Source organism: Salvelinus sp. IW2-2015, linkage group LG15, assembly GCF_002910315.2.
Source record: "Salvelinus sp. IW2-2015 linkage group LG15, ASM291031v2, whole genome shotgun sequence".
NCBI lineage: Eukaryota > Metazoa > Chordata > Actinopteri > Salmoniformes > Salmonidae > Salvelinus > Salvelinus sp. IW2-2015.
In genome coordinates, this window is record NC_036855.1 from 9,500,961 (window position 1) to 9,513,527 (window position 12,567).

General features: G+C 45.4%; 1 protein-coding gene across 2 annotated transcripts in view; it reads left to right on the plus strand.

The window, feature by feature from the left end:
- The window catches only part of dab2ipa (DAB2 interacting protein a), a 97,700-nt gene that overhangs the window by 62,255 nt on the left and 22,878 nt on the right, over positions 1–12,567 (plus strand). For both annotated transcript variants that reach the window (XM_024001053.2, XM_024001051.2), the window contains 4 exons: positions 4,032–4,185; positions 7,162–7,260; positions 7,376–7,930; positions 12,181–12,325. In XM_024001053.2, the coding sequence (XP_023856821.1) occupies positions 4,032–4,185; positions 7,162–7,260; positions 7,376–7,930; positions 12,181–12,325 (953 nt within the window). The remainder of the gene's footprint in view (positions 1–4,031; positions 4,186–7,161; positions 7,261–7,375; positions 7,931–12,180; positions 12,326–12,567) is intronic.

Sequence of the window (12,567 nt, forward strand, 5' to 3'; positions counted from 1 at the left end):
GCTCATTAAAGATTTTTTTCTTTATTTTTACTATTTTATACATTCTAGAATAATAGTGAAGACATCAAAACTATGAAATAACACATATGGACTCATGTAGTAAACAAAAAAGTGTTAAACAAATCAAAATATATTTTAGATTCTTCAAAAGTAGCCACCCTTTGCCTTGACAGCTTTGCACACTTGGCATTCTCTCAACCAGCTTCACATGGAATGCTTTTCCAACAGTTTTAAAGGAGTTCCCACATATGCTGAGCACTTGTTGGCTGCTTTTCCTTCACTCTGCGGTCCAACTCATCCCAAACCATCTCAATTGGGTTGAGGTCGGGTGATTGTGAAGGCCAGGTCATCTGATGCAGYAYTCCRTCACTCTCCTTKKTSMWMWARYMSWYMWWMMRCMKSSWGRWGKKKTGKKTYRKKWYMYTGTWSKRWWRRMAAWYWAWWGWYMSWCYMASYAMRMMCMARMYRGRWKRGMKKRCSWMTKSMKRMWGMWKKSKKMGSYRKSCWWGWTRRKTRWGYSTKSMWTKMAWWMTAAATMAMTSACWGWSWSWMYMMYMARSMAMSMWCMCMMCWYMTCMYMMMTSCTYMWCMWTGSKWMMCRSWSRKRMSSASAYMWKCCGTTCACCTACTCTGCTTCTCACAAAGACACGGCGGTTGGAACCACAAATTTGTACTCATCTTACCAAAGGACAGATTTCCTCCAGTCTAATGTCCATTGCTTGTGTTTCTTGGCCCAAGCAAGTCTCTTCTTCTTATTGGTGTCCTTTTAGTAGTGGTTTCTTTGCCGCAATTCGACCATGAAGGCCTGATTCACACAGTCTCCTCTGAACAGTTGATGTTGATGTATCTGTTACTTGAACTCTGTGAAGCATTTATTTGGGCTGCAATCTGAGGTGCAGTTAACTCTAATGAACTTATCCTCTGCAGCAGAGGTAACTCTGGGTCTTCCTTTCCTGTTGCGGTCCTCATGAGAGCCAGTTTCATCATAGCACTTGATGGTTTTTGTGACTGCACTTGAAGAAACTTTAAAAGTTCTTGAAATGTTCCGGATTGACTGACCTTCATGTCTTAAAGTAATGATGGACTGTCGTTTCTCTTTGCTTATTTGAGCTGTTCTTGCCATAATATGGACTTGGTTTTTTACCAAATAGGGCTATCTTCTGTATACCACCCCTACCTTGACACAACACAACTGATTGGCTCAAATGCATTAAGATGGAAATAAATTCTACAAATTAACTTAGTTAATTGAAATGCATTCCAGGTGACTACCTCATGAAGCTGGTTGAGAGAATCCCAAGCGTGTGCAAAGCTGCCATCAAGGCAAAGGGTGGCAACTTTGAAGAATCTGAAATCTGAAATATATTTTGATTTGTTAAACAATTTTTGGTTACTACACTACACACTACATGTGTTATTTCATAATTTTGATGTCTTCACTATTATTCTACAATGTAGAAAATAATAAAAAAATACAGAAAAACCCTTGAATGAGTAGCGGTGTCCAAATTTTTGACTGGTAATGTATATACATTTTTTCCTAATATCGTACACTCTGTGTGTGTGTGTGTGTCGCTTCATTGACCAGGGCTATTGTTTGTTTTTAAAAGGCATATTTTTTTTCGGGCCCTGCTAGCAAATGTTCTCCATGTGTGGAAATCCTTAAAACGCCACTGCTCATCTGTAGCCTATGCCACATGGCAAACAGTATTATGGCTTTTTCTGCAACAGTAAATGTACCACTCATCGAATTGCATCTTGGTGCACAGATTTGTTTACTGAAAATGATGGTGTGCCGGAAACGGGTTGTTTTAGGGGGCAGGGGATATGAAAAAAATCTAAGCGGTCCTGGCCCTGCTTACACCTTGTATCCTTTAAGACCAATGGTCCAATGAGTTAATTGAAACAATGCTAATTTCATTACATAATGGCCTTGTGTGTGTGCTTGGTCCCCAACAGCCTGCAGTGGCATTGATACGATCATTAGGTAAATGCTGAGCCACAGAACGCAAGTTGAATAGCTGCCATCAGACGAGCATGAATCTCTCTCTCAATAAGTGAATTAAAAATCTGAAAAGTTGTCAGCACAGTGCATTAACAGACTGCAACATGAGTTACTGAGCTAGCCTACTGCCGTGGAGTTTGGTCTAGAAATCCTGAAGCTTGTTTGCCATTGACTAGAAATATGCTTATAAAAATGTATATCATTGATCCCGTATTATGGAAACCGACCCATTCCTATTCAAAGACCACTATAACAGTATTGCATGGGCACTAGTGCAACTGTCTATTTGTTTAATTTAATTTAGACTTATTGTCAGCGACTTTAAACTCACATTTGCAAGATAGTCACCAAGAACAAAATCCATCCAGAGCTTCCCATTTTAAAATGTTACCGTCATGCTAAAAGTTTTCTCGTAAGGGATCTAGCTTCTCAGAGAGGAAGGTTTATATTAGTCCATTCAGCTCTGCCAGTTATGCCTATCTCTCTGTATCGTTCTCAGTCTCTCACCCTGTCCCCACACTGATAAGTTGAGGTAGAGAATACGGCGACAAATTCATTACCTGAGGATTTTTTCCAGACTCATCCCCTGAGGCAGGAAGTAGAGCCATGTTTAATTCATGCAGCCAATGGAGAGCCAGGGGAGCGATGAGTCAGCAGATATCTGTTTGCCGCCCAGCAGGTGCTTAATTGCCCTGCTTATCCTCCTAGACATTGATTGTAGTGTGCATGTGTTAACCAACACCACTTACAGAACAACTGAAAAGATGAACATGCACTGTAGGGGCAAAAAAAGTATTCTACTCTCTCTGTCTATATTATCTGTGAGACTTAATTGTCTTTTTGTCTTTTTCAGTCATTAAAATACAGTTGAGTTGTGGATTGAAGACGGAGCGTGTATTACGGATGCTATGATCTTTACGTACAATTCATATATGGAACCAATAAAACTAAAAGGAACCCTTGAAGTTACTTGGTTGCCCAAATATCTTTATCTGTATCCGCTCTCATGTTTTACTGTGGGTAGTATGGCTTAATGTGGGTAGTATGGCTTACTGTGGGTAGTATGGTACTGTAGTATGTTTTACCATGGGTAGTATGTTTTACCATGGGTAGTATGTTTCACTGTAGATAGTATAGTAGTATATTTTTTGGGGGTAGTATGGCTTACTGTGGGTAGTATGTTTTACTGGGGGTAGTATGTTTACTGTGGGTAGTATGGTAGTATATTTTACTGTGGGTTGTATGGCTTACTGTGGGTAGTATGGCTTACTGTGGGTAGTATGGCTTACTGTGGTGTAGTATGTTTTACTGGGGGTAGTATGTCTTACTGTGGGGAGTATGTCTTACTGGGGGTAGTATGTTTTACTGTGGTGTAGTATGTTTTACTGTGGGTAGTATGGTTGTATGTTTTATTGTGGGTAGTTTCATTTTACTGTGAGTAGTATGGCCGTATGCTCTACTGTGGGTGGTGTTTTACCGTGGGTAGTATGTTTTACTGTGGGTAGTATGGTAGTATGTTTTATTGTGGGTAGTATATTTTACTGGGGGTAGTATGGCTTTCTTGGCTTCTTTCACTTCAAGGATATCAATTGTTCTCTTGAGCTGTGTTATTGCCGTTCACCTTTAACGGTCATGATGTTGGTCTTCTTCTCCCACTCCTACAATCCGTGACTAAGTGACCAGTAAGAATGCAACCTCCCTGTTTCTGCAGCTGTGCTCTGCCATTTGCCAGAGGCACTTTAAAGCATGGCGTTGGAGCAGTGTCCCCACCTGCCATACCATCAAAAAGACGTCCAAGCAGAAGAGCTACCAGCTGGGAGAGACTAGAGAGCCCAGTCATGCCAACCCCATAGAGCCAGATCCCGTGTTATCTGACAGGGTGTACCCACAACACCAGTCTGGTTTTGGTTCACATGCCTCCCCCAGCCCTCCTCTCTCAGTGTGGGACATCGCACTGGCTGTTGCCTGCGTTGACACATTGTATGTGTGTGACTGACTGACCGTGTCTCTTCCTCTTCTCCCCCAGATCCCATCTGATGCCGAGGCTGAAGGAATCGCGGTCTCACGAGTCGTTGCTCAGCCCCAGCAGTGCAGTAGAAGCTTTAGATCTCAGCATGGAGGACGAGGTGTTGATCAAACCGGTGCACGGCAGCATCCTGGGCCAGGACTACTGCTTCGAGGTGAGCCCACCCCCCACCACCACCACTGCCTGTCATGACTGTCGCAGCTCAAGGCTCGCTGACTGCTGACTCATTTTAATAGTATTTCTTAGGATCCTGAACCTCTGTACATAATGCATTGTGTTTAATATACTCTTCATTTCGTCGCCATTACATATGTCTGAAAACCTGCAGGTCTCTGACTTTCTGTCAAGCAGCCAGTGCCTTTGGGTAGTGTGAGTGTGTGGCTGGGCATTTGTTAGGGAGGAGGGTCTCCCCGCCCCTCCGCTTCCTGCCTGGTAGGGGCCTGTGTGTCTGTCTGACCCATCTGTTGGCATCTCCATGCTCCTGCTCTCTGTGGATCTGCTCTGAGAGGTGAGCTCCGAGGGGTCCCCATTCACAAGGATTTACTGCCTATTATGCTAAGCATGCTGCCAGCTGGACAGACCATGGCTCTGTGACCGAGAGGACGTCTGACGGGGTCAGCCAAAAAAAATAAATAAGCATTTCTCTCATGATCAAGTGCAAGAGGATTTCAATGGCTGTCCAGGCTTTGTTTAGTCCGGTATCAGTGTGCACTGTGCAGACCCACAGGGTCTGGCTCAGCTGGAGTGTGTGTGTGTCTGTGTGTGTGTGTGTGTGTGTGTGTGTAACGGCTTTCGTCCTCTTCGTCTGAGGAGGAGTAGGAAATATCGGACCAATGTGCAGCGTGGTACGTATCCATAATATCTTTTAATAGAGTGAATACAAAATACAAAAAGAACAAGAGAATCAAAATGAAAACCGAAACAGTCCCGAATGGTAAAAACACTGAAACGGAAACAACCACCCACAACACACAATGGAAAACAGGYTACCTAAATATGGCTCCCAATCAGAGACAACGATAAACAGCTGCCTCTGATTGGGAACCACACYAGGCCAAACACATAGAAAACAAACAACCTAGAAAAAAGAACATAGACTGCCCACCCCAACTCACACCCTGACCAACCTAACACAAAGAATAAAAAAGATACTAAGGTCAGAACGTGACAGTACCCGCCGCCCCCACCCCAAGGTGCAGATCCGGCCGCAAACCTGAACTATAGGGGAGGGTCTGGGTGGGCGTCTGTCCGCGGTGGCGGGCGGGACGTGGACCACTCCACATAGTCTTTGCCCGCTTAGGTGTCGCTTTGGAGCGGCGACCTTCGCCACCGACTTGGACTGGGGACCTTGCAACGGGCCCGAATGATGGGAGACTCCGGCAGCACAGAGTGATGGACGGTTCCGGCAGCTCCTGACTGACGGACGACTCCGGCAGCTCCTGACTGAGACGAGATGGCTGCTCCGGACTGAGGGCGCTCGCTGGCTGCTCGGACTAGAGGCGTCGCTGGAGGCTCCGGACTAGAGGGCGTCGCTGGGAGGCTCCGGACTAGAGGGTCGCTGGAGGCTCCGGACTAGAGAGCGTCGTCCTGGAGCTCCGGGATGCGTACTTTGTTGGAGGCTCGTGCCATGGATCTCACTGGGGCTTCGTGCATGGATTCATCACTGGAGGCTTGCTGTGGCCATGGATATCACTGGGCTTCGTGCAGTGAATCACACTGGAGGCTTCGTGCATGGATCATCACTGGAGGCTTCGTGCCATGTATCACTGGGCTCTAGCATGGATTCATCTGGCTTCTTGCATGGTTATCACTGGAGGCTTCAGAACTCACGAGGCTGGGGAGCCATGCGGAGGCCTTGTCCTTGGCCGAGAGCCGGATGCACTGGACCGTGGAGGCGCACTGGCGTCTCCGAGCGTAGAGCTAGCACCATTCGTTCTGGCTGGATTCCCCCTGTAGCCAGCAAGTGCGGGGAGTTGGAACAGGCCGCACTGGGCTGTGCTGGCGAACTGGAGACACCGTGCGTCTGGTGCAATATACCGGGCCGAGGAGACGCACTGGAGACCAGATGCGCTGAGCCGGCATCATCCCTCCTGGCTCGATGCCACTCTAGCCCGGCCGATTCGAGGAGCTGCGATGTAACGCACCGGGCTATGCGTGCGCACTGGGGACATCGTGCGCTCCCCGCATAACACGGTGCCTGCCCAGTCACTCTCTCGCCACGGTAAGCACGGGGAGTTGGCTCAGGTCTCCTACCTGAGTCCTACCTGAGTCCGCCAATATACCCGTGTGCCAATATACCCGTGTGCCCCCCAGAAAAAGATTTCTGGGCTGCCTCTCGTGCCGTTACCTCGGCCAATTCCTCGAGTGGCGCCTCTCCGCTCTGCTGCTCCAGCTCCTCTTTCGGACGGCGATACTCCCGTGGTGCCAGGGTCCTTTTCTGGTGGGTGGTTCTGTAACGGCTTTCGTCCTCTTCGTCTGGGAGGAGTAGGAAATATCGGACCAATGTGCAGCGTGGTACGTATCATAATATTTTTAATAGAAGGAATAAAATCAAAAAGAACAAGAGAATCAAAATGAAAACCGAAACAGTCCCGAATGGTAAAAACACTGAAACGGAAACAACCACCCACAACACACAATGGAAAACAGGCTACCTAAATATGGCTCCAATCAAGACAAAGATAACAGCTGTCTCTGATTGGGACACACCAGGCCAAACACATAGAAAACAACAACCTAGAAAAAGAACATAGACTGCGCACCCCAACTCACACCCTGACCAACCTAACACAAAGACATAAATAAGAAACTAAGGTCAGAACGTGACTGTGTGTGTGTGTGTGTGTGTGTGTGTGTGTGTGTGTGTGTGTGTGTGTGTGTGTGTGGTGTGTTTGTTGTGTGTGGGTTGTGTGTGTGTGTGTGTGTGTGTGTGTGTGTGTGTGTGATACCCAACCCTGCTTTAGATTGGGTATGTAGGCCATCATTGTGAATAGAATTAGTTCTTAACTGACCTGCCTAGTCAAATAAAGGTTCATAAAAAATAAAAAAGATTGATACACACAGGCCATCATATGGGTGTTTTTCATGATTCATAACCTAAAGGGCTTAATCATCTGCCATACTTTCACAGGTAACCACTTCCACTGGAACCAAATGCTTTTCGTGTCGGTCATCTGCCGAGAGGGACAAATGGATGGAAAACTTAAGGAGAGCTGTACATCCTAACAAAGTAAACCAAATGCTATATAGCGTATATGGCCCTCTGTGGAAGAAAATAATAACAGTATAATAGAATAAATGTCAAGTACCCAGGAAAAGTCTCACATGTTTGATGTTTTTCACAGGACAACAGTCGGCGTGTGGAGAACCTTCTAAAATTGTGGATTATTGAAGCCAAGGACCTTCCAGCCAAGAAAAGGTATTTCTGTGAGTTGTGTCTGGACGACACGCTTTACGCACGGACTACCTGCAAACTCAAAATGGACAATGTATTCTGGGGAGAGCACTTTGAGTTCAACAACTTACCTTCCGTCAAAAGTGTCACTGTCCACCTGTACAAGGAGTCGGACAAAAAGAAAAAGAAGGACAAGAACAACTATGTGGGCCTGGTCAACATTCCCGTCGGTGCCGTCACGGGACGCCAGTTTGTGGAGAAGTGGTATTCTGTGAGCACGCCCAACCCGAACAAAGGGAAAACTCCCGGACCTATGATTCGGCTCAAGTCGCGGTACCAGAGCATGAGTATCCTGCCCATGGAGTCATATAAGGAGTTTGCAGAGTACATCACCAATAACTACATGCTGCTGTGCTCCATCCTGGAGCCTGGCCTCAGTGTGAAGAACAAGGAGGAGATGGCCAGTGCCCTGGTTCACATCCTACAGAGCACCGGCAAGGCTAAGGTAAGGCCTCTTACTCTCCACAGAGGCTGTCCTACACTCAAACGATAGTGTGTTGTGTTCTCTGCATTTCCATTTTCAAATGATAGTCCAACATAGTAATATTGCCGAATATCAAATATAAACACGACCCAGATCGAATTGATGGTAAAGGCAAAGCTCTCCTGTTGTAATCATTACAACTGTGAGGGTTTTGATTGGTCACAGTCAGTGATACCATTGTCTCAGATAAGTCAACATCTCAGCTGCATATTGCACACAAAAGCTGCAAAAGATTAGGCAAGATAGTATAGGGGTCTGGGGTTTGAAAAGGAGTCCAGATAAGGTTATCTTGTCTCCGTCTAGGATTGGGGTTTAAAAGTCAAGTTAGCCTCATATTTCTAGTCTTTGGGAATCCTCCCACTTGCTTACTATAAGCAGTCTCCTAGACCTAGAAGAATGTGAATGCTTCCTGTTTGGGTTGGGAGAGGGTCGTGTCTATTAGGAGTCAAACAGAAGAAAGTGAACTGAAACAGGGATGTACTACTGGGACTTTTCGTTTTCCGTTGCAAAATGTTCTAGTTTTCTAGTGTTCCCTAATGAACACGACCCAGCCTGCTGTGGAAAGATAATGGGTACCACCCCTGCTTAGAGTGGGGTGGTTGGGGGACTGTGATGACAATACTATATTGTATCAGCACTTTCTAATGAGGACTAGCTGAAAGGGGACTTGTGTACACTAACTGCTGCTAATACCTCCAATTTAGGACAATGGGCTGTGGTCAAAATGTTACATTTGAAACATAGGCCTAGATAATTTTAATTCAGTCCCTTTTTTTCACCACTTGCCATACGTTAGGCTATGTTGTAAACAGTCCTTCTTTAGTCCAGGTAATCAATACATGCCATTGAGGGATTGTTGTTTGGTGTTTTTGAACCAACAGTAACATTGAGCTGTATGGAATTTAAAAATGTAGCTGAACTCCACACAAGAAAATCTTCCCTACTACAGAGATCAAATCAAATCAAGCTTTCTTTATACAGCACATGTCAGACATTGCAACAAATAAAAAACAATGAAAATAAAGGCTGAAATATTTACTACACAAGAAACTTGAGATAAAAAAACTAAAGAATGACAAATTGAACAACTAAAAAGCACCCTAAGGAAAAGCAAAGCTAATAATGTGTTTTAAGATCTCTTTTAAATATGTCCACCAATATAGGTCATGTTAAGATTCCGTCTTTATTGCAAACTGCGCAGATAATCAGATCTCACTGGAGAAGTGTTTCACATCTCAGGAGCTACATGAACGTGATCTATCTAGTTGAAATCAAGGCTATATCTCATATGAATGAGGTTGTGATCTGGTACACGGCCACTGTGCTGTCTTCTCTCACACCAGTCCCAGGAAGGAAAGCAGTGTCAGCCCCCTGTGGTAATTAGCCTAGTCGTCCTCGTTAATTCCTGATCCGCTCCATCCACTCTACAGCTCCTGCTGTAAAACCATGCAGTGAGACTGAACGCCAACGTGTGTTGTTGTGTGTGTGGTGTGTGTGTGTGTGGTGTGTGTGTGTGTGTGTGTGTGTGTGTGTGTGTGTGTGTGTGTGTGTGTGTGTGTGTGTGTGTGTGTGTTCATGTGCACAAGGTCAGCACTTGTTATTGCGGAGCGCTGTTTCAGCACAGAAACTTCTCTTTAGATTTTGTCCCTCAAACTTTTCTGCTGCTATGTAACACCACTGTAAAATGCCGATGCCCCACAGAAGCTTACGCCTACTAGTCTTTGCTAGAACAGCAACAGGGCAATGGAGCTTCATTAAACAGCCTTTCTTACGTTGGCCTACGTTCTGCTATGAGAAACAAGTGGAGCTTTGCCTCATTATGCATCTATCCACTGCCCTGTGGTGCTTACACCCCTCCTCATTTAATTTCCCTGTTTAGCCCTAATCCAATAGATGGATAGATACGGATCCGTGGCGCTACGCTTTCACTTAGGTTCCTCCTAGTCTAGAGGCTCTCTTAAATGCTATTTCATTTTAAAATGCTATTGCTACAACTTCAAAAAGACAAACAGCATAAGAGCTTGTTAGTGTGTTACCCACCTGGCATAGCGTGTTAGAAGTGTGTTACCCACCTGGCATAGCGGTGTTAGTTAGTGTGTTACCCACCTGGCATAGGTGTTACCCACCTGGCATAGCGTGTTAGCTAGTGTGTTACCCACCTGGCATAGCGTGTTATTAGTGTGTTACCCACCTGGCATAGCGTGTAGTTAGTGTGTTACCCACCTGGCATAGCGGTGTTACCCACCTGCATAGCGTGTTAGTTAGTGTGTTACCCACCTGGCATAGCGTGTTACCCACCTGGCATAGCGTAGTAGTAAGTGTGTTACCCACCTGCCATAGCGTGTTAGTTAGTGTGTTACCCACCTGGCATAGCATGTTACCCACCTGCCATAGCGTGTTAGTAAGTGTGTTACCCACCTGGCATAGTGTTAGTGTGTTACCCACCTGGCATAGCATGTTATCCACCTGCCATAGCGTGTTAGTAAGTGTGTTACCCACCTGGCATAGCGTGTTAGTGTGTTACCCACCTGGCATAGTGTTAGTATGTGCAGTCAGTGCATGTTAAAGACTTCTCTAGCCGTTCTCCAGGCCTGTCTGGGGTTAGCAGTAGGGAGTGGGACAGAAAAATGCTTTTCACACTAGTATTGTGCTGAGCCAAACTGTACTTTGCTGACCTGGAACATTTCCTTTTCACATTGCCCTTTCCCAGCATGGGCCCAACAACTATGGTGGATGCGTAACCGGGCCGGCTCAAATCAAATCACATTTTTATTGGTCACATACACATGGTTAGCAGATGTTATTATGAGTGTAGCGAAATGCTTGTAAAGTAGTGTGAGACGGGTATAGCTTAGTCGTGTGTGTGGCTGATGTGCAGTGAGTGACTGTGTGCTGTCAGTGACTGTGTGCTGTCTGTGTGCTGTCAGTGACTGTGTGCTGTGAGTGACTGTGTTAGTGTCTGTCAGGATACACGGCACCTTGTACATTCATAATCCTCTGCACCATCCAGATATCATAGTTTAATGGTTGGATGATCTGGTACAAGGTCCACGGATTGTCAACATGGGAGATACCAGTTACATTGACGAGGAGCATTTAGGTATTTAGCCTACATTTGGCTGATACAGTAGATACTGTGCTTACAGTAGCTGAAATGTCTACCTCTCTCTCTGGTACAGTCTTTGGGATTATGATAGCATGTTCCCTTTGACGCCCCATTAGCATGCATAGCATAGGCTAGCTAGCCTACCACCAGGCCTCCCATAGATATGACTGCAGTCAACCAGAGCAGATTACAGGAGCTCATAAAGAGGGAGTGTGACTGGTTAAGAAGGACACAGCCTGAGAAGGACTATATGTGTGGGAGGGGGGGAAGGAAAGGAGGGGCTAACCACTTGATCCATTAGCACAGAATCGATAAGAGAGGAAGAGTCACTTGTCTGAGCTGCCTGTCTCTCTCTTTCTCTCTCTTTCTCTTTCTCTCTCTGTCCAAACTCACTGCTCTCAGTATCAATCAGGCTTAGGCTGTGCAGCAGTACACTTATTTATTTATGTAGAGAGTGTTCACGCGCTGCATTTCAGATCACATTGATAGGCTCATTTGCTTGCAATACACACTATCTAGATCTGTTCCCAGAACCAGGCTGATTGCCTTGTTCCACGATGCAGCTCTGATCAGCCTCTGCCTGCCCACTGGGCACAGACATCAGTTCAACGTCTAGTTTTGATTTACATTTGGTTGAGTTGTCAACTAACGTGAATTCAACAGAACATCATTGGATTTAGGTTAGAAGTTTGGTGAAAGAAAATATGAAATCCCCTTACGTTGGTGACTTTTTTCAAATCCAATCAGTTTTCCATGTTGATTCAACATCACCACATATATTTTTTGGGTTGAAATTATGTGGAAACGATGTTGACCAGTTTTTTCCCACACGGTGCCCATTCACTCACCTTATTATCAGTTGTATTTGTATGTTCTTGGCGGTGAATATGGGGTGAGGGGACACCTTCCAATACTTAAAAAAGGCATGCTCCCTTCTGGGAATTATTGTGACATGATAGGATTGGTGAAAGCTACAGTATGTTGTGGAAACCTTGCTGTTAGCCTACCTAGCCAATGGGGTGAGATCACTACAAGGAAGGAAGGAAGGGGGAGATTTATTTTCAAAGTATTGGAACAAGGCCTCATAGTTCTATTTTGCTTTCAGGACTTCCTGACTGACCTGATGATGTCAGAAGTGGATCGCTGTGGGGAGAACGAGCACCTGATCTTCAGGGAGAACACACTGGCCACCAAAGCCATTGAAGAGTACCTTAAACTGGTGGGGCAGAAGTACCTGCAGGACGCACTAGGTAGGTGACATCCAGACACGCTAAAGGGGACAGTGCTACTATTAAAGCAGAGAGCAAAAGTATTTTAAGATAGAAGAGGAGCCATGAACACATGGAATAGGCCTGTGTGTTGTTCATTAAGTATCATACTTCTGGCTAGTATCTGGCCTTCAGAAAAACTCCCTGTGCTCTCCACACACAGTACATTTTTAAGTGACTATTCAGATCAATTATTCATTGTTTTTCTGGAAAGTGACTGTTTC